The 26,282-nt window shown below is 38.3% G+C and overlaps 2 protein-coding genes across 5 annotated transcripts in view; one reads left to right on the top strand and one right to left on the bottom strand.

Moving 5' to 3' along the window:
* The window catches only part of BTD (biotinidase), a 46,090-nt gene extending 38,482 nt beyond the window's left edge, over positions 1-7,608 (bottom strand). Inside the window, exon 1 of the mRNA XM_079705397.1 lies at positions 7,558-7,608. The gene's annotated coding sequence lies outside the window, so the exon portion shown is untranslated. The remainder of the gene's footprint in view (positions 1-7,557) is intronic.
* Positions 7,609-7,863: 255 nt separating this feature from the next.
* Positions 7,864-26,282, top strand: part of HACL1 (2-hydroxyacyl-CoA lyase 1) — a gene marked incomplete at its 5' end in the record, with an annotated part of 39,477 nt that continues 21,058 nt past the window's right edge. The window contains 11 exons of one of the 4 annotated variants that reach the window (XM_079705386.1): positions 7,864-7,953; positions 8,108-8,212; positions 10,614-10,654; positions 11,963-12,043; positions 13,171-13,243; positions 14,213-14,290; positions 15,248-15,342; positions 16,949-17,061; positions 20,796-20,931; positions 24,591-24,696; positions 25,385-25,468. In XM_079705386.1, the coding sequence (XP_079561512.1) occupies positions 7,864-7,953; positions 8,108-8,212; positions 10,614-10,654; positions 11,963-12,043; positions 13,171-13,243; positions 14,213-14,290; positions 15,248-15,342; positions 16,949-17,061; positions 20,796-20,931; positions 24,591-24,696; positions 25,385-25,468 (1,002 nt within the window). The remainder of the gene's footprint in view (positions 7,954-8,107; positions 8,213-10,613; positions 10,655-11,962; positions 12,044-13,170; positions 13,244-14,212; positions 14,291-15,247; positions 15,343-16,948; positions 17,062-20,795; positions 20,932-24,590; positions 24,697-25,384; positions 25,469-26,282) is intronic. The other 3 variants (XM_079705388.1, XM_079705387.1, XM_079705389.1) reach the window with 3 other exon arrangements.

Genomic DNA, 26,282 nt, shown 5'->3' on the forward strand with positions numbered 1-26,282 from the left:
TAGATGATAATTGCAAATCCAGGTTATCTGTGCTTCTGACTGACTAGTTATAAATTAGAGATTCCCACAACCCTCTCCTCCTGTTTGGTAATTTGCTAGAGCAACTCAAAGAACTCAGAAACATCTATTTAAGTTAACAATTATAAAAGACATGATAAAAGATACAGATAAAAAAGCCAGATGGGGCTTCCCTGGTGGCGCAGTGGTTGAGAGTCCGCCTGCCGATGCAGGGGACACGGGTTCATGCCCCGCTCCGGGAGGATCCCACATGCCACAGAGCGGCTGGGCCCGTGAGCCATGGCCGCTGAGCCTGCGCGTCCTGAGCCTGTGCTCCGCAACGGCAGAGGCCACAACAGTGAGAGGCCCGCGTACCGCAAAAAAAAAAAAAAAAAAAGCCAGATGAAGAGGTATATAGGGGCAAGATATATTGGAAGGGGTGCCCTCTCCCTGTATCTCCAAATGTTCACCAACCCAGAAGCTCTCCGAACCCCGTCTTTTTGGGTATGCTTGATTAAATCACTGGCCACTGGTGACTGAACTCAAACTCCATCCCCTCCCCTCTCCCAGGAGGTCAGGGGCTAAATTACAACACTTCAATCACATGGTTGATGACCCTGGCAATCAGACCCCATATTTAGGAGCTTTCCAAAAGTTAACGCATTAACATAAACTCAGGTGTGGTTGAAAGGGGCTTGTTATGAATATCAAAAGACACATATTGCCCTTATCACTTCGGAAATTCCAAGGGTTTTAGGAGCTCTGTGATAGAAATGGGGATGAATACTAAACATATATTTGTTATTATAAATTTCATCACATACACCCTTCACAAAAATTAACTCAAAATGGATCACAGACCTAAATGTAAAGTGTAAAACTACAAAACTCCTAGAAGATAACATGGGAGAGAACCTAGATAACCTTGAGTATGGCGATGACTTCTTAGATACAACACCAAAGGCATGATCCATGAAAGAAATAACTGATAAGCTGGACTTCATTAAAATTAAAAACTTCTGCCCTGTGCCCAGAAATAAACTCACACACCAGAAACAGGAGGGAAGGGGGCAGGGTACAACCTGTAAAAGAATGACATAGCTATTGGATACAAAATAAACCGGTTAGGGCTTCCCTGGTGGCGCAGTGGTTGAGAGTCCGCCTGCCGATGCAGGGGACACAGGTTCGTGCCCCGCTCCGGGAAGATCCCACATGCCGCGGAGCGGTTGGGCCCGTGAGCCATGGCCGCTGAGCCTGCGCGTCCGGAGCCTGTGCTCCGCGGCGGGAGAGGCCACAGCAGTGAGAGGCCCGCGTACCACAAAAAAAATAAAATAAAATAAACCGGTTAGAACCAACTAGGTCCAAGACGGAGGAAGATTCCACTTCCAGGGGACCTTGAGCCTAATTATATGTTCATTGTATACATTAGCATAAGCTAAATGACACACCCACCAGCGCCATGACAGTTCCAAGGTTTACCATATAAGGTCAAAAAGTGGGCAGTTGCTCATCCTGGAAATTCCCACTCCTTCTCCAAAATAGTTGGAGTCCTTCCTCTTGCTAGCCTATGAAATTATCCATCCCATAAAAACTAACCACCCCATATTTCGGGGCCTCTCGCCTTCTGAGATGGCCCACACATTGCGTAGTGTGTTTCTCCCAGGGCCATTCTCACCTTTTGAGATGGATGCGTATTCTGTCTATGGAATGTGTGTCTCTCTAAATAAATCCATTTCTTACCTATCACTTTCACTGAATTCTTTCTCACTGAATTCTTTCTGCGATGAGACATAAAGAAACTGAGCTTAAGTCCTGGGACCAGGTGTGTGATCACAATTAAAAGAGAGTGGGTTGAAGTCCCAATCTGGGTTTTGGCTGGGTTCGAGTCCCAATCTGAGGTGTGCAGTTTCACACCTATGGTCAATTAATCTTCGATAAAGGAGGCAAGAATTTACAATGGAGAAAAGTCAGCCTCTTCAGCAAGTGGTGTTAAGAAAGCTGGACAGCCGCATGTAAATCAATGAAGTCACAACATATCCTCACACCATACACAAAAATAAACTCAAAATTGTTTAAGACTTATATGTAAGACATGACACCACAAAACTCCTAGAAGAGAACATAGGCAAAACATTCTCTGACGTGAATCATACCAATGTTTTCTTAGGTCAGTCTCCCAAGGCAATAGAAATAAAAGCAAAAATGAACGGGACCTAATCAAACTCATAAGCTTTTGTACAGCAAAGGAAACCATAAACAAAATGAAAAGACAACCTATGGACTGGGAGAAAGTATTTGCAAATGATGCGACTGACAAGGGCTTAATTTCCAAAATATACAAACAGCTCATACAACTCAATAACAAAAAAAACCAAATAACTCAATCAAAAAGTGGGCAGAAGATCTAAATAGACATTTCTCCAAAGAAGTCATATAGATGGCCAACAGGCACATGAAAAGATGCTCAACATTGCTAATTATTAGAGAAATGCAAATCAAAATTACAGTGAGGTATCACCTCACACTGGTCAGAATGCCCATCGTTAAAAAGTCTAAAAATAAATGCCAGAGAGGGTGTGGAGAAAAGGGAACCCTCCTACACTGTGGGTGGGAATGTAAATGGGTGCAGCCACTATGTAGAACAGTATGGAGATTCCATAAAAAACTAAAAACAGAGTTGCCATATGATCCAGCAATCCCATTCTTGTGTATAGATCCAAAGAAAACACTAATTCAAAAAGATACATGCACTCCTATGTTCATAGCAGCACTTTTTACAACAGCCAAACATGGAAGCAACCTAAATGTCCACCAACAGATGAATCGATAAAGAAGATGTCATATACATACATATATGTCATATATATACATAAATACACACACACACACACACACAATGGAATATTATTCAGCCATAAAAAAGAATGAAATAATGTCATTTTCAGCAACATGGATGGACCTAGAGATTATCATACTAAGTGAAGTAAGTCAGACAGAGAAAGACAAATAGTATATGATATCGCTTGTGTGTGGAATCTAAAATATGACACAAATGAACTTATTTATGAAACAGATTCACACATAGAAAACAAACTTATGAATACCAAAGGGAAAAGGGGGTAGGGGAGGGATAAATTAGGAGTTTGGGATTAGCAGATACAAATTACTCTATATAAAATAGATAAACAACAAGGTCCTTCTGTATAGCACAGGAAACTATACTCAATCTCCTATAATAAACCATATTGAAAAAGAATGTATACATATGTATAACTGAATCACTTTGCTGTACACCAGAAATTAACACAACATTGTAAATCAACTATACCTCAAATTAAAAACAAAACAAAACAACAACAACAACTTCTGCTCTGTGTAAGACAATGTCAGGGGCTTCCCTGGTGGTGCAGTGGTTGAGAGTCTACCTGCCGATGCAGGGGACACGGGTTCGTGCCCCGGTCTGGGGCTTTACAAAATATATCCTTTAAGTCTCTTTCAATCTATAGGTTCCTTTTCCATTCCTTTTATTTCCTTAAAATCAGCCTGTTGAAGAAGCCTGGTTATTTGACCTGTAGATTTTCCAACAGAATGCATTTTGCTTGCACATGCATGGTAAGATTCAAACTTTTCCCCTTTCCTTGGTACTCATCATGCACCAATGTCATGACACTTCTGATCAAGGCTAAATAAGGACAGAAATCCCTCCTCCCCTCGGGAAGGTGGAGCTGGAGGAAAATCAGGGAATATGAACCCACCCCTTCCCTCACCAGTGAATATTCCACCCCTTCATTTCTATGCCCCACAAGCCAGCTAGCTGAAGAAATTCAGTGCAGCTACTCACCTGAGACTGCCTGCTCTCCCCTTGAGAGCATACTTTCTCTTAAATAAATCCTCACTTTGCTTTCTTGACCTCCCTGTCTCATCTCTGAATTCCTTCTGCTATGAGATAAGAACCTACCGTCTGATAACACTGCTAGATACATATACATAAAAACTCACACAAGTGCACAAGGAGACATGCAAGAATATTCAAAGAAAACTGTTTATAACACTAAAAAGCTTAAAACAACTTAAATGCCAATCACCTAAAGAATGCACAGGTGGGAATTATAAACACCAAATTCAAGATAGTGGTTACCTCTATGGCACAGGGCAGGAGATGTGATGGGGGAAGGAAACATAGGGGTTTTGTTCTATTTGTTAAGTGTTTCTTAAGCTAGCACTGGACACATGGGTGTGTATTAATCTCTGTTCTTATTCATGTGTCTGAAAGATGTCATAAATGACATCTTTAAGTATAGATAAAAAAAAATATTGGGACTTCCTGGTGGTGCAGTGGTTAAGAAGCCACCTGCCAATGCAGGGGACATGGGTTCGAGCCGTGGTCCGGGAAGATCCCACATGCCACAGAGCAACTAAGTCCGTGCGCCACAACTACTGAGCCTGCGCTCTAGAGCCCACGAGCCACAACTACTGAGCCCGCATGCCACAACTACTGAAGCCCGTGTGCCTAGAGCCCATGCTCCGCAACAAGAGAAGCCACCGCGATAAGAAGCCCACGCACCGCAATGAAAAGTAGCCCCTGCTTGCCATAACTAGAGAAAGCTCACACGCAGCAACAAAGACCCAACACAGCCAATAAATAAATAAATAGATTTATTAAAAAAAAAAAAGCTAAAGGAAGGGGCTGTAATGAAAGCTGATGGCAAAACAGAAGAAACAAATGAAAACAGAAAACATTTAAAAACTGATACCATGTTTCACACGTGATGGTTGACCAACCCCTAGGCCACAGGCCACCTCCGAATGTGGAGTACTTGCATATGGAGAAATACTATGTTATGACTTCTAAGCCATTTGACATAAATCACTTATGTCCTCATAGCAGTTAGTTTACTGAAATTAAAACATAATTCTGGGGCCTAAGAAATTACTGTAGAAGCTGTCTGTTTTAAATCTCTAGCAAGTATATTTTCTCCAGGTATTATTTTGCAACTCTAAGGAAATGACCTGGTTGCCTGGATGTTCTCTTCACCCAGATGTAAGAAAGCCACCAAATATCTCCCTCATAATCTAAGGTCCAGAGCCCACAAATACAGTAACCAGCATGCTCTTTGGAGAGCATGTAATCATTACTTTAGCCTTTTCTGTTAAAAAGAAACCTAGACTTACTCCTCCTTTGACCTCTTTCCACAAATAAACAAACAAGGCAGAACAAATAAAATTCCATGCCTACCACCAATGAAAGTAATAAAGAATGTGGTTAACGCTTACAATGTCTGCACAAAAGGCCTTGGGAAAGTTACAAAAGAATCCTGGAATCCTGTCATTGCCGTAGGATTGAAAGCAGTTGCTCCAAGTGCCTGCAAATCTTGGGGTGAGACTCTCAGCACTTTTGCTGAATCATCAGAACCAAGTGAACCATGGAATGTTGGGTCCTGAACTCAAAGCTGTAAAGGTGAAGCAAGTTTCAACAGTCTCACCGATTCCCTCTGCTAAAGGGCAGAGTCCAGTCAGTGGAGAATTTGTCCCTTTGCACAATTGGTTATTCTGAATTCAGGGGATTTGTTCCAATTCATAGTTTAATTTTCCCACTTTATACTGAGTGATTCTGTCAGTGATTCTTTTGGGACAGAAGAACACAGTTCTTCTTTGAACACAAGGTCACATGAACTGACTAACTGCCATCTACACGGTCAGTGCTACTTATGTCAAACCAGCCTTGAACCCATAAATCCAAATTAAGCAACAGTTTTTGGTAACAGGCAATCACACATTTAATTATTAACTCATGCCTCTAGCATGAGTACAGAGCTAGTGGTTCTCAAGTCAGGCTGCAAATCAAATTTAGGTAGCAGCTTTAAAAAAATACAGGTGCCTTATTTGTCTTAAGATGCTGATTCAGAAGATGTGGGGTAGTGCCCAAGCAACTGTTTGTTTAAAAAGCTTTCCGAGTGATTCTGATGCTTGGGGATAGAAACTGTCATACAGGTACTGATATAAACAATCCCACATGGTAGAGAGGTATAGGTTCTATGCTTCTCAAACAGGGACAGGAGACACTGTACCAAAGACTATTCCAAGCCACACAAAGAACACTGTGCATCTTTCGGGAATGTCAATTTTATTTGACAGGTAAATATTTTAAAATGTCATTTGTATTTTGGGTGGTGGTTACATAGGTATATACAATTGTCAAAACTCATTTAAGATCTGTACATTTAAGTGTATGTTTACCTCAATAAAAAGATCACTTTTATATTAAAATATGGATAGATTCTGGAATACAATGCAAGATCTGCATTTATTTTGTAGATGAACTCTGAGACTTCAAAGAAATCTCCCTCTTAGATGGACTACCTTAGGCTAGGTCCCCATATCCAAGGGGGCCAGGGTGGGCATTAGGGCTTGAAATTCGAGGGGAAACCTTTTTGGAAGGTCCCACTGGCTTTAGAAATCCTTTCACTTCTAATGCTTTTCATTCATTTTACTACCCATGACCCACTCCCCTCTCTTCTTGTTTTTTTACTTTCCACATATTACTGTTCTTTTTGCTTTAAAACACCCCAAATCCTCAAAAATTTAAAGTTCCACTCTTCCTTACCATTGGCGATTTTGTTTGCTACTGAGCAGATGGTCTACTGACCCTTAGCCTCATAAATCACTCATTGTAAGGACATTTTTTCACTCAAAAATGTGTTTTAAAAGGTTCTCGTCCTGTGATAAACCACAATGGAAAAGAATATGAAAAAGAATTCATATATATGTATAACTGAATCACTTTGTTGTACAGAAGAAATTAACACAACTTTGTAAATCAACTACTTATTTTCTTTTTTTAATCAGTAAACTTTTTTTTTTTTTTAAAAGGTTCTCAGCTGCAGGAGCTGGTTGTGGTGAGGGACTGACTCTTAAGAATCACAACCCCCCCCATTTCCTGACTTTGTAAAGACAAGAGTGGAGGGTTATTGGCAAGGGTTAGAGAAAATAACGGTCAAAAGTAACTAGGCTCAAGGGGCTCCTCTTATCTCCTGTGGCCAAAGGGCTTAACAGTGAATAGAGCCCAAGATTGTTAGTCTGAAGCACGGTCTGGTCCAATGGCTCTGGGTAAGTTACTTTATCTCTCGCTTGGGAGATTCCGTGTCCTCCTCAGAGACACGACTTAAAGAGTACACATCCGCTTACGGATTTAACTGCCGGTATTAATCTTCACGGACTGCAAAGCCACAAAGATATGAGCGTACAAATAAAAAAGCGTGTAAGTCAAAGCCTCGAACCTAAGGGACGCAGAAGAATGACAACGCAACGCCAAAACGACCTCGCCGCACAACCGGCGCCATCCAGCCACCCGCGTCCCAGCAGCCTTTGCGAAACCAGCCCACAGCCCCCAGAGCCCCGAGGCCGGGGGCGAGGCCGGGAGCGCGCGCCACGCCCCCTTCTGCGCAAGCCCCTAGCCCCCTTTCGCCCCGACTCTGCGAAAGTACCACCCGCCCTACGCGGTCTCGAAATGGCTCAGCGTGGTGGACTAAGGCGACAGGCCTCCGCGGTTCGACCTCTCACCTGCTCGGCACAGGCCTCCGCCTCCAGCTGGTCCCGCCTCCTCCTGACACTCCGCCGGCCGCGAATGGAGGGCCCGGGGAAAGGGCCTGGTTGTGGCAGGAGAGAGAGTGTGTTTACCCCTCACCTCACGCCGAGCGGGCTGGTTTCAGCCCCGCCTCCTCCTCTCCGCCGTTTAAAGCGGTGGGTCGCCCTCCTCCTCCCTCAGAGAAGCGGCTCCACAGTTGGTGTCTCCGGGGTTGGTTTGGCTGGGTGACTCCGCGTCAGCCTGCTGTCTACTGCGAGAGGGCCTCGAACTTCAGGTGGAAGATGTCGGAAAGTAACTTGGCAGAGCGCAGCGACGGACGCGAGAGGCTGGTGTCTGGTGCTAAAGTCGTCGCCCAGGCCCTGAAAACACAGGTGTGCTGGACCTTCCTGATTGAAAGGCTCCTACGGCAGCCGACGGGGACAGAGACGTTGTCTTGGAAACGGGAAAGCGGCGGGGGAGGGCAGGAGGGAGCTTTGCTGGAGGTTTTCCTTTTAGCGGCCTCATTCCTCTGTTCTTGGCCCCCAGGATGTGAATTACATGTTTGGCATCGTAGGCATCCCGGTGACCGAAATCGCCCTTGCTGCCCAGGAGGTGGGCATCAGATACATCGGGATGAGGAACGAGCAGGCGGTAAGTATGGACTCGGAGAGCCAAATGCATGATTGGGGATGAGTAATAGTAATGGCAAATTTTACTGCGGACAGTCGCCGCTTATCTCTCCTCTAATACTTTACACGTATCAATCACAGCAATCCTAGGAGACAAGAACCATTGTTAATCCTAGTTGCAAATGAGAAAACTGAGACCCAGAGGGGTTAAGAAACTTGCTCAACGAGGCAGCTGGTATTGGCAGAGCCAGGATTTGAACTTAGATATTCTGGGTCTGGAGTCCATGCTCTTACACTGTACAGTATTGTACTCTGCCCAGTCTAGAGTGTCAGAATTGGAAGGGACATTTACCTGGTCTGAATCCTGGCCCCTGACCTTCACTCTGTAACTAACAATTATTATGTGTCTGTGTATTATTTGTCCGGTCTGACTTCCCTATTAGGCTCTGAGCTTCAGGGGGTCACGGATATTATTTTTTCTTCTCCCCAGTGCGTAGGTAGAGCCTGCACTTGATAGGAGGTCCGGTAGTACCTGCAAGGTGAATGGGTGAAGGCCAAGTCTCATGTTATATAGTAGGTGGCTCTGCAAGGTTACAGACATCACAAATGGTAAAGCCATGATTGGACTCCAGAGGTGTCCTAAGCCCCAGTCCAGTGCTCATTCCACCTCATTACCTTGCCACCCTTCTCGGAGGCTTATTTGGAAGCACAAGAAAGGAAGTTAGGACATTTTGCCAACCCAATCTCATTTCTTCCTAAAGGGCATTTAGCATTTTTCCAGGTTATCTTGTATTTAATTTAGCACCTTCCCTGTCTTCCTGTAGTGGGCTGAAGTGCAGTTTAAAAATAAAAACTAACCATATGAAGGCGATGAAGAAAATTTCAACAGACCTCCAAGGATTGGAAACAAGCAGTATATGTGACCTGACCATATGGAAATAAACTGGAATTCAATTACAGAAAGATAGAAAATCCCCAAACATTTGGAAATTCATACGTTTGAATCCTTTGTAAATATTTGAAAAGATTAATAAAATCAATAACCTTCATGACAGACTGATTAAGAATAAAAGAGAAAAAATACAAATTACCAGTGTCAGGCCGTGAAAAAGGGGATGTCACCATGGACCCTAAATAACCAGTGGGGTGACGAAGAAATCACAATGGAAAATAGAAAACATTTTGAATTGAATGATGATGAGAAGATGAGATCTCAAACATGTAAGCTACAGCTAAAGCAGTTCTTAAAGGAAATAGTTTTAAATGAATCTATACTTAGTAAAGAAGATCAAAAATCAATGCTCTAAGCTTACATATTAAGAAGCTAGAAAAAGAAAACCAAAGTAAACCCAAACTGAAAGTAGTAAAATAATAAGTACAAAAGCAGGAATTGGGCTTCCCTGGTGGCACAGTGGTTAAGAATCTGCCTGCCAATGCAAGGGACACGGGTTTGCGCCCTGGCCCGGGAAGATCCCACATGCCGTGGAGCAAGTAAGCCCGTGTGCCACAACTACTGAGCCTGAGCTCTAGAGCCCGCAAGCCACAGCTACTGAGCCCACGTGCCACAACTACTGAAGCCTGTGTGCCTACAGCCTGTGCTCCGCAACAAGAGAAGCCACGACAATGAGAAGCCCACGCACCGCAAGGAAGAGTAGCCCCCACTCACTGCAACTAGAGAAAGCCCACGCATGGCAATGAAGACCCAACACAGCCAAAAATAAGTAAATTTATTTTTTTTAAACAGCAGAAATCAATGGAAGAGAAAACAAAGAAACAATAGAGAAAAATCAACAAATCCAAAAATTGGTTCTTTGAAAAGATTAATAAATTTGGTAAGTCCCTAGCAAGACTGATGAAGAATAAAAGAGAAAAAATACAAATTATCAATATTAGGCATAGGGCTTCCCTGGTGGTGCAGTGGTTGAGAGTCCGCCTACCGATGCAGGGGACACGGGTTCGTGCCCTGGTCCGGAAAGATCCCACATGCCGAGGCCGTGAGCCATGGCCGCTGAGCCTGCGTGTCTGGAGCCTGTGCTCCGCAATGGGAGAGGCCGCAACAGTGAGAGGCCCATGTACTGCAAATTAAAAATATATATATATATTAGGCATAAAAAAGAGGACATTCCTATTGATCCTGCAGACGTTTAAGCAATTATAAGATGATATTATGAATAAACTAGATGATATGGACAAATTCCTTGAAAAACTAAAAATTAGAATTAGATGCTTAAACCATTATTTAAAATTTACAGGTGGAACATTACTTGTTAGAATGAAAAATGTTCCAATTCCCCCTTACTTGAGAGTGAATTATTATATACATACTTTATACATGTATAATACTTAATAATGCTTATTACTTAATATGATTTAATAGTATAAGAGTCCCAAAATGCTTAAGTCCCAGTGTTTTTTCTTTGTAGGCTTGTTATGCTGCCTCTGCAGTTGGATATCTGACAGGCAGGTAAACTCAAGTCTATGTTTTATCTCAACTTCTTTTTTTAAACTGAGTTATAGTTAACATACAGTATTATATTAGTTTTAGGTGTACAGCATAGTGATTCAGTGTTTTTATACATTATGAAATGGTCACCACCATAAGACCAGTTCCCATCTATCACCATATAAATTTGTTAAAATATTATTGACTCTGTTCCTATGCTGTACATTTCATCCGGATGACTTATGTATTTTATAGCTGGCAGTTTGTACCTCTTAATCCCCTTCACCTATTTTATCCATTCCTCCACACACCTCCCCTCTGGCAACCACCAGTTTGTTCTCTGTCTCTGAGTCTATTTTCTGTTCATTGTTTTGTTTTTAATAGTCCACATATAAGTGAAATCATATGGTATTTGGTTTTCTCTGTCTAACTTATTTCACTAAGCATAATATCCTCCGAGTCCATCCATGTTGACACAGACGGCAAGATTTCATTCTTTTTTATGGCTGAGTAATATTTCATTGTGTGTGTGTATCAATCACATCTTCTCTATCCATTCATCCATGGATGGGCACTGAGGCTTGCTTCCATATCTTGGCTGTTGTAAATAGTGCTGCATGAACATAGGGGTACATATATCTTTTGGAATTAGTGTTTTTGTTTTCTTCTGATAAATACCCAGAGTGAAATTGCTGGATTGTATGGTAGTTCTATTTTTAGTTTCTTGAGGAAGCTCCATACTGTTTTTCACAGTGGCTGCACCAATTTAAAGGCTGTCTTAAATAGAGGTTCTTAAGAAATTACTTTATAAATTGAAAATGGCAAGTTGAATTATATGGAGATACCTTTTTCTTCAGTGCTTTAAGCTTAGAAAGTCGTCTAAGGTAAAGCATTCAAGTTCAATTTAAAAAATTGGGGCAGAACACTACATTTCAGAATTACTTCCTGGCAAAGACCAACTTACATTATATATTTGTTAAGAAAATTTTTAAAAACACTTTTTTTCCATATAGAAATGTACTCAGTAGTCAAAAATTCGCTTCTATATGCAGTCAACTTGATTTAGCCCAAATATACTAGGAGCAAAGTATAAAGAGGTTAGTGAAATACAGTGTGAGGATGGTAGGTACCTTATTTCTTGCAGGAAGACTGATATAACCTTTTTTATTCTAATTAAAAAAATACTCTAATAATTGTTTTACAATTGTAGTAAAGATCTATATATCCTGCCTTTGAAGTCCAAGAAGGTGACATTTCACCCTAAAGAGATATGAATCAAGTACTGCATTTGACCTGCTTTTAATAAAATTAATTCTGTTTTGCTTTTAGGCCGGGAGTTTGCCTTGTTGTTTCTGGCCCAGGTCTCATCCATGCTTTGGGTGGTATGGCAAATGCAAACATGAACTGTTGGTAATTACTTAAAACATTTTCTTAAAAATCTCAATGCATGATTTTACCTAGTGGAGCAACCACTGATCTGTGGTGGGAAGACCAGGGGTCAGGTGCTTGAGGAAATGGCTTAGTGAAAACTTAAGAGTTAGGAAGAAAATAAGAACAAAAATCAACAGCTCTTTTACCTAGAAAAAAAGACTATTAATATTTTGGAATGAATATGTGTATATTCCATATCTATCTATCTATATATGTGTGTGAATGTGTGTATAAGCCTCTTTACTTTAAGTGAAGAACTGTTTATCAAAGATCCCAGCTCAATATGCAAGAATGTATTTAATTTTTCACCTTGTCTTGCATAACTAGCAGGACAATTGAAATCTTATATTTATTGAGTTGGCTTTATAAGCAGATTAGTTGCTCTTGCCCTTAATCCCATCTCTGGTTCTTTACTCATAAGATCACGTTAAAGGGGGCTATGTTTTGATCAGTTCATAAAATGTTTAAATTTCTGTGGGAAGGACATTGTTTTCTTTCTTGCCATGTGTTTCCTACTTTTTAGGGTTTGTTTTCTTTCTTGCCATGTGTTTCCTACTTTTTAGGGTTTGACTTCTTTTCTTTCATCCTTCCTACACTTTCTCTTTCTTATCTACTTTAGTGTCTGATAATTTTTGAGTAACTTTAACTTTGCTGTATCTTTTTTTTTTCTCCCCAAAGCATAAGAATTTTATTGCTGAGGAATTTTTTTCATTCTGCCATTTCCAAATAGACTCATTTAGAAAAGTGTGACAAAAGTTTTTTTCTTCTCTTAATGTCAAGAATAACAGGAAGGGCATAACAATTCATTTTACATCATCACACCCAGAGGTTAAGAATCAGTATCCAAAAGAGGCAGGAGAGAGAGGGGCATGGAGGAAAAATATTTACCACAAATTACAGATTTTTCCAAAATTGAGGAAGTGTTCTCTCACACCAAGTTGTTTCCTAAATCTTTCTAAATTGGCAGTTTTTAAGGGAAAATGTAATTCTCTCTCTTTCTCTCTTTTTTAACATTCATCGAGTGTTTATTATTTATTCGGTACTTGCTGAGTACTTTACATGTTGATCTCATTTGTAATTCTCTTTTTAAAAAATTAATATTTCAGGCCCTTGATTGTGATTGGTGGTTCCTCTGAAAGAAGTCAGGAAACAATGGGGGCCTTCCAGGAGTTTCCTCAGGTACCCAACTCTAAGATCTTCCCTCTATCATTTTAGTAACGTAAGTATACTCCATTAAGATTTATGGAGAAGAAATTAAAACTCCTGTCTGCAAAATAAACAATTAAAATAAAAGTACCTGAGATATTTTAAAGGTAATTTTCCTCAACTACAAGAAACTCTCAATGTGGTTATTAAGAAAGCTTAGGCTCTGTTTAGGAGCAATCTTCCAAGAAATACACCTTTTTGACAGAAATTTAAACTCTGAAAATAAGCTCTTCAAAGAGTCAAGAAAAGGCAGGAATAAAAATGGTTTGGGATTATCAGACTTTGAGGAAGAGAAAAGTTGAGAGGAAAACTCCTACTCATACCTGTGGGACTAAGACTACCAACTGTTAAGTAGATTTTATATCAAAAAGTATTAAGAGAAACAGTTTCTATTGAATATACAGTGCTTCAGAGTACATTAAACAGTGAAAAATGAACACTACTGAATTTATGCCAAACAGCATAACAACAAAATATATAACAGGAAAACTGGCAGAAATGTAAAACTAGATTATTATTGTAATGAGATATAACAGATGAAGTTGTGTATTCCTGGCTGTAGAATTTCTGGGTCCAAAGATATACTTGCTTACATTTTTAGGAGACATTGTCAACTTCCCTTCCTATTTATATTCTCACCAGAGTTTATGAGAGTGCCTGTTTTCCTATATTATGGTAGATGCTGGGTATTATCTAACTTTTTTATTTTTGCCAATCTAAGAAATGAAAATTGTGTCTTGTTTTGATTTTCTTCCTGAATCACACCAAGGCAGAGATTTGGTTGTACTGTGAATAGGCTTTTAAGAAGCAATCTAGGTAATGCATTTTTCTCCATCTTGCCTCTAAACATAATAGAAAGTAATGGCTTAACATTCTGTCGTCTTTCAGAAGAGTAATATGATACATGAGCTGAATTTTAAGTGATTTTCTTTTCACATATAGGTTGAAGCTTGTAGGTTATATAGCAAGTTCTCTGCCCGGCCAAGTAGCATAGAAGCTATTCCCTCTATTATCGAAAAGGTACAGTATTTAATTACAAGCTCTCCAAGTCAGCTGGTTTTTCTCAATTGCTTATACCTGGGTTACTTTTATTCTCCATAGAATGAGTAGCAATTTGGAATATATTCAGGCAGTTAGCAATGATATTGATAAATAGCTATGTACATTTTAATATTCACTGTCATTAACTTAATGAAAGAAACAGATAAAATAAATTATTTTGGAAAAAATTTCCCCTCTACTTTAGTTTTTAAAATTATTTTAAATTATGGAAAAATAAAAAGAAGGATATAATGAAACCGTGGGTACCCTTTCTCTTATGCTTTTGCAAGATTATTTTTGAAAATAATACTTATATTATTAAGTATTATTACTTAAATTTTTGAAAATTAGTACTTATTACTTAAATTATTTAAGTATTATTACTTAAATTTACTTTAAGGTTTTGAAAATTAGTACTTATATTAGTATTAATATAAGGCCATCTCTTAGTTGATTAAACAGCGTATTATAAGTTAGTTTTATATGTGAAGTTACATTTAAGCTGTTTCAAAAACCATGTGTTATAGAAACCATTTGATACATGTAACAACATCACAGTTTCTGAAACCTTTGCCAAATCATTAGGATTAGGAAGCAGGTGAAAGTAATGTTATAAAGTAAAGACTTGGCAGGCAGAACCTAGTAAATAATTTCTAGGACTAAAGTGTAATAGAAAATGAATTTTAAAGCCCTAAGTGTGTAATTTTTTCTTATCTCTCCCCTTTTAAACAAAAATATCTTTTAAAATATATAGAATCAATAGAGGGCATTTCAATGTAATTAAAATTGGTTACTTCTAAGGATGTTGCATCAACTAAGGATGTCGAGAAAAATCAAAATAGTGTTCATTTCACAATTTTAAATTATCTTTGAGTGGAATGTGATAATAAGGATTGAGATTTTTAAAATATTTTCTTCCATTTGTAATGAACTTAGGCAGTGAGAAGCAGTATTTATGGTCGTCCAGGTGCTTGCTATGTTGACATACCTGCAGATTTTGTGAACCTCCAGGTGAATGTGAATTCTATAAGGTGAGTAATAGTTAACTGGTGTTCTTTCTTAATTGTGTTACCATAATGCTTACCTTTTAAAAAGAATTTACCTAACAGTTTATAAGTTAATCTTCAATTTGTCTTAACTTTTGAAGATCTAGTAATTAAACTGAATCCTGGCCAAAGGGCTTAATTCTCTTAATTAAAATGGCATTATTTAGGAATTATTTTGGGGTTTAATTACTAAATCAAATACTTGGAGCTTCCCAAACTCCTCATTTGAAATTATTCTTTCAGTAACCATAAAAAACTAATCCTCATGTAGTATGGTTACTTAGAGTCTTCATGGTATAAACCAAGAGATGAAGTGACTATTGAAAAATAGTAATTTTCAAATAGTTCTAGTAAGAACTCAGCATAAAAAATTTTAGTCTGTCTCTGTGATTTAAAAATATTTCAACACCAGATGTTACTATGATTTGCCAAGTTCCCTTATTCCATAAATAAACACTGAGAGAACATTAAGTACAACAGACTGGTATCTAAGTCACACCTGGTAAGGATGGGTACTTGGGTTAATGCATCACCCTGAGTACCATTTAGCACATTCCTGCTGTCATGGACCTAGTGACTACAGAGAGACAGTGGGCATTTCTGTTCACTCAGAACCAAGTAGAGGTTTCCATTTGGGAGAGTCAGACAAAAAGGACATCTATTCTTCATAATACCTGAACATGACAATCAAAATAATATTATTGGGGTTGGGGGGAGATGTGCCTTAGGTAAGTTAACTCTGTAAGCCTTCTTTAAAATTTTTGTAAAGATTTGGATGTCCTTTTTTGGTATTATATGCCCAAGTTTTGTACAGTATGATGTTTATTAATTAAGATAAATGAACTAAAACACTGAGGAGTTGGTGTCTAGAAATGCTTAACTATGACAGTTTTAATATTTAATATTTCTTTTACTAATGCATATTGTGGTACTAAAATATTGAGTTACTCAGTGAGTGGAAATATAGTGAGGCAGTTAAAAGCATGGACTTTGGAGACAGAAAAACTGATTTCAATCCAGTCTTTGCCACATGCCATCTGGGGACCCCAGGCAAGTTACCTACTTTTTGAGTTTTTTTTTTTTTTTCACAGTAGTGAAACAGAGATAATGGTAATACCTAATCTCATTATTTTGAAAATTAAATAAGGATAAATGGCACATAGTAGGTATGAAATATTAACTTTTAGTATGTTTTTATTATTACTACAACAACTACTACATCAGTGTGAAGCCATTAACTCAGATTTCCTGTCAGTGAATTGCTCCTTTGGTTGTTAGATGATCTTAGGGAATAAATATTAATTTACCAGGTATGATAAGGATATTATGGTTATATGGGAGAAAGTCTTTATCTTTTAATTTTTAAGTCTTACTGTGGTAATCTACTGTCAAATGGTTTAGGAAGAAATGTATATGTATATTTATGTGTGTATGTGTGAAGCAAATGTGGTATAATATTAGTAGTTGAATTTACAGGGTGGGCATATGGAGTTTATGATACTATTTTTTCTACCTTTTTATGTATTTGATATTTTCACAATAAAAAAGTTTAAAAGTTGGCCTCCTAATTAACAGGGCTCTTTATTTCCAGGTACGTGGAGTGCTGCATGCCACCTCCTGTTAGTATGGCAGAAAGCTCTGCTGTATGTATGGCAGCATCTGTTATTAGGAATGCCAAACAGCCCCTTCTTATCATCGGGAAAGGTAACATTGAATGGAACTCTAAATCTTGCTAGGCTTTCAAAAGAATGCTGATTCTGTTTAGAAATTGTCTTCATTATTTATTAGCATCGGCTCTAATGGTTGAAATTGGAATAAAAATTCTCTTTATTCATTTAGCATTATTTATTAGTTTTGAAATCATAGAATTATTCTAGAATGCCTGGAATATCACCTATTACATTTCTTTTTTTGTAAATTTATTTAGTTTATTTATTTTTGGCTGTGTTGGGTCTTCGTTGCTGAACGTGGGCTTTCTCTAGTTGTGTCGAGCAGGGGCTACTCTTCATTGTGGTGTACAGGCTTCTCATTGTGGTGGCTTCTCTTGTTGCAGATCATGGGCTCTAGGCGCACAGGCTTCAGTAGTTGTGGCACGTGGGCTCAGTAGTTGTGGCTCGTGGGCTCTAGGCACACAGGCTTAAGTGGTTGTGGCACACGGGCTTAGTTGCTCCTTGGCGTGTGGGATCTTCCCAGACCAGGGATCGAACCCGTGTCCCCTGCATTGGCAGGCGGATTCGTAACCACTGCGCCACCAGGGAAGTCCCTATTACATTTCTTATGAATAAAATGTGTTTTTTTCCATTATGAAGATTACACATGAATATTATTAAAAATTTGGAAAATCCAGAAGATTAGAAAGAAGAAATCCCTTCATCCAAAGAAGATCATTTTAACATGTAGTACTTTTGTATTCCTTTTTGCATTTATATTTTATACATTGTGATCATACTGTATAGACAGTTTTTTGTTTGTTTGTTTGTTTGTTTGTTTTTTGCGGTACGCGGGCCTCTCACTGCTGTGTCCTCTCCCGTTGCGGAGCACAGCCTCCGGACGCGCAGGCTCAGCGGCCATGGTTCACGGGCCCAGCTGCTCCGCGGCATGTGGGATCTTCCCGGACCGGAGCACGAACCCGTGTCCCCTGCATCGGCAGGTGGACTCTCAACCACTGCGCCACCAGGGAAGTCCTAGACAGTTTTTTTTTAAGTATATAATCTAATATCTTTTGGTATATTTACAAAGTTGTGCAGCCGTCACCACAATCAATTTTAGAATATTGTCATTACCCTCCCCCAAATCCCACATCCCTTAGCTGTCACCCCAAACCTCCTTAGCCCTCTGCCCCAGGCAACTGTGAATCTATTTTCTGTCTCTATAGATTTGCCTATTTGGACACTTCTTTTAAATAGAATCATATAATGTATGGTCCTTTGTGACTGACCTTTTTGATTTAGCGTAATGTTTTCAAGGTTCATCCACGTTGTAACATGTATCAGTACATCATTTCTTTTTATTGCTGAATAATAATGATGATAATATATTTATTATAATTATATATAATATAATAATAAATATAATTCATAGTTATTATTATTATTCCATTGTATAGATATACCACATTTAATTTAATCCATTCATAGTTGATGGACATTTGGGATGTTTCCACTTTTGAACTACTGTGAAAAATGTCACTATGAACATTCATGTACAGATGTTTGTATGGATGTATGTTTTCAGTTCTCTTCAGTATGTACCTAGGAGTGGGATTGCTGGGTCAAATGGCCACTCTATTAGACAATTTCGTATTATACTTAATTCATTTAACATTAGAATAACATTTTCTCATGGTCTTAAATTTTTTTCCCAAATATAATTTTTAATGTCCATTCATGTATATACTAATACTTTACTGGCAAATATTTAAATCTTTGCCAGTTTTTGTTTGTGTTTAGAATAACTGCAACAGACTCGTTTGTACTTAAAGCTTTTTCCATATTTAGGATATAAGATAGATTCCCAGAAAGAAAATTAACTAAGTTAAAATGTATTCATATTTTAAGGCCTTTGGAACATATTGTCCAATTGCTTTCTCCCAAGGTATTGTACCAATTTATACGCATGCCAGCAATTTATTATAGTATCCATTATATGTTCTAGACCTAAAGGGGCTATGAATCATCTATGACCATGCTAATCATTTATCAACTACTTAGGAGATAACTACATAGAAACCAAAAACAGTTTTAGTGAAAATGGTGGACAACAGAAAAAAATTGAAGTCAGAGCTGAGTTGTGTACAGCTATGTGATATATTAGCTCTGTGACCTTGGCAAAAACTGCTTTGAGTCTCAGTTACCTCACTTGTAAAATAGAGATTAGCTACCTCAACAGTACTGTTAAAATTAAACAACAAAATAATAGAAAGAGCTCAGTGGATGCTAGTTTTTGTACTTCCTTTAACCACCATTTAATGAGTCCTTATGATAAGGCAGGGATTATAGAAAACATTTGTGGGGTATATAGAGAAATAATGGTTCCTACTTATAAGTAGACAGACCTGGTCACAAATAAGTGGGGTGTGTATAGAGAGCTGAGGTGGATTCCCAGGGGAAGCAGCAACAATGTTCTCGTGTAGGTGGTGTGGAAAGACCGTTCAGAAGAGATGACGCTGTAGCCACCCCTTGAAAAAATGGGTGGACCGGTCACTGAGTGGACACAGAATCCACGCAGTCCAGGAAGAGGGAACTGAATGGACAAATATTGAGGCAAGAAGTAGAACACAAGGAAACTTTCTGGATTAAAAAAAAGGGATTATTTTTCATCCTACATGGATGACAAAAGATTCTAAGGTTGTTTTATAGGGGGGTGCATTAAATTGAATCTGAACATACTATACTATTTACTGAGACTCAGTAGAGAATTATAAGTTCTGGATATGGAGTAATATTCTACTAACCCTGAGAAAGAGCATAAAGTTAAATAGCTAAAACGATGACCTTGATGACATTAGAAACAAAATCATTTCTTTTTTTTTTTAAACATCTTTATTGGAGTATAATTGTTTTACAATGGTGTGTTAGTTTCTGCTTTATAACAAAGTGAATCAGTTATACATATACATATGTTCCCATATCTCTTCCCTCTTGCGTCTCCCTCGAAATCATTTCTATATTCAAACAGTAAGTTGTTTTCAGTGCCATTGAGGGCATAAAGCATATGGTTATCCTGCAGGCACACAACTGTAAAAACAAATGATGTGACCCATTCGGGTTAGTCCGGTTGTGATCACAGGATTATAGAGCGTATGAAGCGATCTACAGAGCTTTAGAAACGTAGGCCCCTTGTTAGAATTTCCATACACAGACTAGATGACGGTGCAGTCCTGGTTAGCTGGTGGTGGGGAGCAACGTGTGAGGTTGCTCTTCCCTGTCAGGGCAGAGTCCTTCCTCTCCTACCTGCGCCTACCAGTAGATGTGTGTCCAGGGAACTGTGAGTAGTAATCCAGTAGGAAGGTAGCATAGAACTGACAATTAAGAGCAGCAAGAGATGTGAAGTGCAGCTTTTGTTTGGGGGTAGACATCTTTCAGAATAATTGATAATATTACCTGGGGGGGAAATTAGAACTATTGCCTTCTTAAACATTTTAAAATACCAAAGATAAAAACCATAGTCACAGGACTTCCCTGGTGGTCCAGGGGTTAAGACTCTGTGCTTCCACTGCAGGGGCACAGGTTTGATCCCTGGTCAGGGAACTAAGATCCTACATGCCACGCGGTGTGGCCAAAAAACAAACAAAAACCATAGTCACAATTTGTTTTGAGTTTAAGCCCTGAGCAGGAGAATGTTTGAGAAGTTCTAAAAGCAATTGCACATGAACTATTTTAAGGGTCACAGTGTCTGGAGCTTAACTGACTTGTCCAATACATTTCAATTTCTTGTAGGTGCTGCTTATGCCCGTGCAGAGGAGAGTATCAGGAAATTGGTGGAGCAATGTAAACTGCCATTTCTGCCCACCCCCATGGGAAAGGGTGTTGTCCCTGACAACCATCCAAACTGTGTAGGTGCTGCCAGATCCAGGTACATGGCGCTCTAGATTTTAAATACAATGGCTTGGCAGATTCCAGGCTAATTTAAATTATTTTGTGACTTTAATGAATCTAGGAGAAGTTCTGAAAGAATCATGTAATTTTAAGCACATCTGTTTCTTTTAGACTTTTCAACACTTTAAAGATGTTGTCCTCTATCTCCTGACTCTCATGGTTTCAGATGAGAAATCTGTAGTCATTTGAATCTCTGTCCGCCGATGTATTTGTCTTTCTGTGGCTCCTTCCAGAACTTTTTTTTTATCTTTGTTTCTCAGCATTTTGATTATGATGCGTCTGGACACGGTTTTCTTTTAGTTTATCCTGTTTGGGGTTCTCTAGTCTTCTTGAATCTGTACATTGATACCTTTCACCAAATTTGGAAAGTTTTTGGCCATTATTCCTTCAAATTTTTTTTTTACACCAATCTCTTTCTCCTTTCTGGAGTAACACAAATATTAGGCATGTTGATATTGTCCCACAGGTCCCTGAATAACTGTTTAATTATTTTTAATCCTTTTGTCTACTTTATATATGTTCTATTTCTCTGCTGAGAACGTTTATCTTCCCATTTATTTCAAGAGTATTTTTGTTTACCTTATGGAACATAGTTATAATAGCTGATTTAAAGTATGTGTTTACTGATTCTAACATCTGGGTCATCAGTACAATTGGCATCTATTCATTTATTTTCTTTTGAAATCGGTTACATTTTTCTGGTTCTTTGTGTTTTGAGTAGTTCGGATTGTATCCTAGAATTTTGAATACTGTGTTGTGAGATTCTAGGTCATACCAAAATCCTCTATAGAATGTTGACTTTGTTTGTTTGTTTTAGCAAGCAGTTAGCTTGGTTAGATTCAGAGTGCAGGTTCTGACTCACTCACTGTGAGCATGGTTCCAGGGTCAGTTGATTTCCAAAGACTTTACTATGCTCCTTTGGGTCTGTCCACACATGCCCAGCCCAGGGGTGAGCCCCAGCCCCAGTTCTGGATATAAACATGCTGGTTCATATCCAGAACTAGGGATTCCTTTTCTCTCTTAAGACATAGCCCACCCATTTCCCAGAGTCCCTTTTCCTGGCCCTTGCTGCTACCTTATCGTACCACACAACAGGTGCTGCCTTTGAGGCAAAGTGGCAGGAAAAAAAGAAAGATGAAAGATAAGGGGGATGCCCCCATACTCTCCAGACCACAGGGGCCCCTTTTCCCAGTTCCTCTTGCCTGAAAAATGAAGTTTCTCTTGGGATTTTAGCTGCTTAGGACTTACCCCAGTGCCGCTGTGCTGCCCTCAGAGCACAGCTGTGAGAGAGAAATAGAGAAAAAGAAAATTTTGGAGCTTTCTCCCCATGCTCTCAGGCATGCAGGGTCCCTTTTCCTGATCTTCTGGCCCAAAAGACACGGTTTCTCTCCAAGTTTTTACTTTCCTTTAGTTCTGCAGCTAGAACTGCTCTGAATCAAAGCGAAGAGATAAAAGAGGGGAAAACCTTAAAAACTCACCACCTGCATGGGTCACTTCTTTGATCTCATCCCAGTCCACCTACTGTTGTTTACTTTTCAGAAGCCTCAGGTAGTTGCCTTTTATAGTTTGTTCAGAGTTTCCACTGTATCAGTGGGAGAGCTCGGCTGGAGTGGGATTACCCAGCCTTGGCTGGCACTGGAAGTCTCTTCTTAGATTTTTTTTTTTTAATTGACTTCACCTCATTCTTTTTACTGTTTTTTTTTTTTTTTTTTTTGCCCTGCCACATGCGGCATCTTAGTCCCCAAGCAGGGATCAAACCCATGCCCCCTGCAGTGGGAGCTTGAAGTCTATCCACTGGACCGCCAGGGAAGCACCTCTTCTTTTTAAATTTTTAAAACACACTTTCTGATAAACCATGTATTTTTTTCTTTTAATTTCTTTATTATGAAATATTATAAACATACAAACGAGAGAATAATTTAATGAGCACTATGTAACTACCATTCAACTTTATCAAATATAATATTAAGTAGTATGTTGTTGCTTTAAGTTTTTTTTTTAAGAAACAAAAACTTACAGATTTGTTTGTAGTCCCTGCATATCTTACCTGATTCCATTTCCTCCCTCCCTCTCCACAGTTTACCACTGTTCTACATTTGGTAATTTTCATGTTGTCATGCACACACTAAATTAATTTTGAGGGGTTTTTAAATGTCATGTTTGCTGTTCAATCTTTAATGTTGTTCATTTAATGCTATTTTAATAAGCTTATACATTTACTTTTTTCATATTAGTATACATTGTACAGTAGCCAAATTAATTATTACACTGTTTTTTTCTTTTAATATACTTTAACTTGGGTTGAGCTGAAGTTTATCTTCATTCCTGTTGAATTTTAAGAAGATAATATTAATGACATTAATAATATAAAAAAGGTTGTACGGGGCTGTAAATAATTGTATCAACAATTTCAAGGGTTTTGGAGTATCTATAAGCAAATCTATCCTTCCATTTTCAGTTTTTATCTGTTAGTTAAATTGGGTCCCATAGGACCAAAACAGTATATGAGGATAGCTTTTTTGACTATATAGTTGAAATAATAACTGAATTTCTGTGAAAAATAGCATAAGCCACTGCAGAAGATAAAAGCGAAAAAAAAAAAAAAAAACAGATCCTCTTTGGGCAAAAGATAAGAAAAATGGGAAATAGCCAAAAAGTAGAAAAAAGAAAACCCACGGCAGTTATAATAAAAATTATCCTGGAAAAAGGCATGACATTTCAATTGGATCAACAATAATGACAGTTGTATGCATCATTAGAGCCACATCTGAAACAAAATGATACAGTGTAAAAGCAAGCAAAGATGTATGAGGTAAACAAAATGAAAGCAAGGGTTATTAATATCAGAGTAGATATCAAAGTAAATATCAAAAAATTGAAGTTATATTGACAAAAATACTAAGATATATAAAACTATTAGAAATATACTTGGTGTAATATTTTTTTAAAGCAGTTGGGGAATGTGAATCAATCATCATAAAAATATCTGCTTCAAGGAATCAATATGAAGTATATATTAAGATCCAAATAAAGATGTGCAACCCAGTACTGTTAATAACAAAGAAAATATCCAGCAATTGAGAAGAGGTGAAATAAATTTGTGTTCAACAAAATGTGTAGCCTTTAAAATTTGTATTTAAGAAGAACTTAATGATAAAGGAAAGCATTTATGATAAGCAAAAGTGCATGAGACATTTAGTATATAAGCTCAACTATATAAAAATACACATGCATAGAAAAAAAGACTAGATGAAATTATGCCAGGATATTAATAATAGTTTATAAGTTGATAGTATTATTGGGAGATTTTGGCTTTTTCTTTATACTTTTCTGCTTTTTCCAGATTATCTACAGTATACTTGTATTAATTTTTCTAATGATAAAAAAAGTAATAAACGATATAGAGTTAGATAAAGTCTTATGGTAGTATTTTCTACTTATTTCATCTTCTGGATTACCATTTAAATAGAATGGCTTCATAAATTATTTCAGTTTGAAAGATCAAATTTACCATATAAGCTGATTCTCAAGAACAGTACAAGATCCAGGTTATTTAGACTTTTCCAAATACTTTAGAATAATTCAAATAAGAATGTAGATATCACTTTTGTTATATCAGATTTTTCTTTTTAATAGGGCTTTGCAATTTGCTGATGTAATTGTGTTATTTGGTGCCAGATTAAATTGGATTTTACATTTTGGACTGCCTCCAAGATATCAGCCAGATGTGAAGTTTATCCAGGTACTCAAAGAGGAGAGATTAATTGATTGATTGATTGATTTTCGGCTGCGTTGGGTCTTCATTGCTGCACTTGGGCTTTCTCTAGTTGTGGCGAGCGGGGTCTACTCTTCATTGCGGTGCGCGGGCATCTCATTGCAGTGGCTTCTCTTATTGTGGAGTACAGGCTCTAGGCGCACAGGCTTCAGGAGTTGTTGTACGCAGGCTCAGTAGTTGTGGTTCGTGGGCTTTAGAGCGCAGGATCAGTAGTTGTGCCCCATGGGCTTAGTTGCCCCTTGGCGTGTGGAATCTTCCTGGACCAGGGCTCGAACCCACATCCCCTGCATTGGCAGGCGGATTCTTAACCACTGCGCCACCAGGGAAGTCCCCGGAGTAGATTTTAAAATGAGGGAAGATAGTGAGGTTTCTTTTTTTTTTTTTTTAATGAACAATTACACAAGGTTTAATAAAATTTTAAATGTTCAAGCCTAACTGACACAGCAATTTTACTTCTTGAAGTGATAGTGAGGTTTCTATACTAGCTATGATACTCATATAGTTCCGCGGATTCATACTTTTATCAAGGAACTTCTTGAATATCAAATCTTAATCATATGCTTATGTGTAACATGCACAGTCCATTTATTGTCTTAATTCTTAAAGATTTTTAAGAATAAACACAGCTTGTTCTTTAGCCTTGCCTCTTTTTTAGGTTGATATCTGTGCAGAAGAGTTGGGGAATAATGTAAGACCTGCTGTGACCTTGCTAGGAGACATAAATGCTGTCACTGAACAGGTGAGAGCTTTTGCCTGGGTTTTAGTTTATGTGGCTTGGTCTTTAGGGAAGTCAGTTCTTGAAAATGTTTCAATCTTGATTCACTTGGTGACAGGTCTATTAATATCTATTTTAAATAAAATTTATGGTGGAAAGCTATTCTTAAATATAACTATGGAACTTGGTAAATCCAACTCCTTATGTATAGATAATTTGTATGTGGGTAAGTTAAGCATTTTTGAAAGGTGATTGAAAATTTAAAGGCATTCAGTCGGCAAACTGATTTCAGGTATCTGAAAGATTATAATACAGCTTCCAGAGGAACTGAACTTACAGCCAAGAAATGGCTTTATGTACTGGAAAAAATCTAACTTAGTATTTCTTTAGGCAATAAAGAGATTTTTACTCTTCAAACTGTAATCAGTGACTTATCCAGATTCTTATTATTTGTATATAATTTATACATTTCACTGTGACAGATAAAATATAGGCACATTTGTCACATGACTTTGGATACAAATTGGTATCATTATCATGATTATACAAAATTAGGATGTAATCCCCAATATTAAAACACTCCAGAGCATTTGGTCTGTATCATGGGAATCCCCAGGTATTGGGGCTATGAGTCTTCTTCCAGGGGTTCTTTGGCAGGGTGATTTTCCTTCTGTTGTCAGAGGCAGAGGAAGGCTTACAAGCCCCCTTGCCTGTGAAGTATGGAGGGGGTTACAGTTCTGCTTTGTCTTATGGGATCCCAATTTCTGGTAGAAGTCGTCACTGAACCAAGCAGAAGCTTTCCGTGGTACTTATTTATCTTCTATCAGTTGTTTACTGC

This window comes from Hyperoodon ampullatus (genome assembly GCF_949752795.1).
Source record: "Hyperoodon ampullatus genome assembly, chromosome: 5".
Classification (NCBI taxonomy): domain Eukaryota; kingdom Metazoa; phylum Chordata; class Mammalia; order Artiodactyla; family Ziphiidae; genus Hyperoodon; species Hyperoodon ampullatus.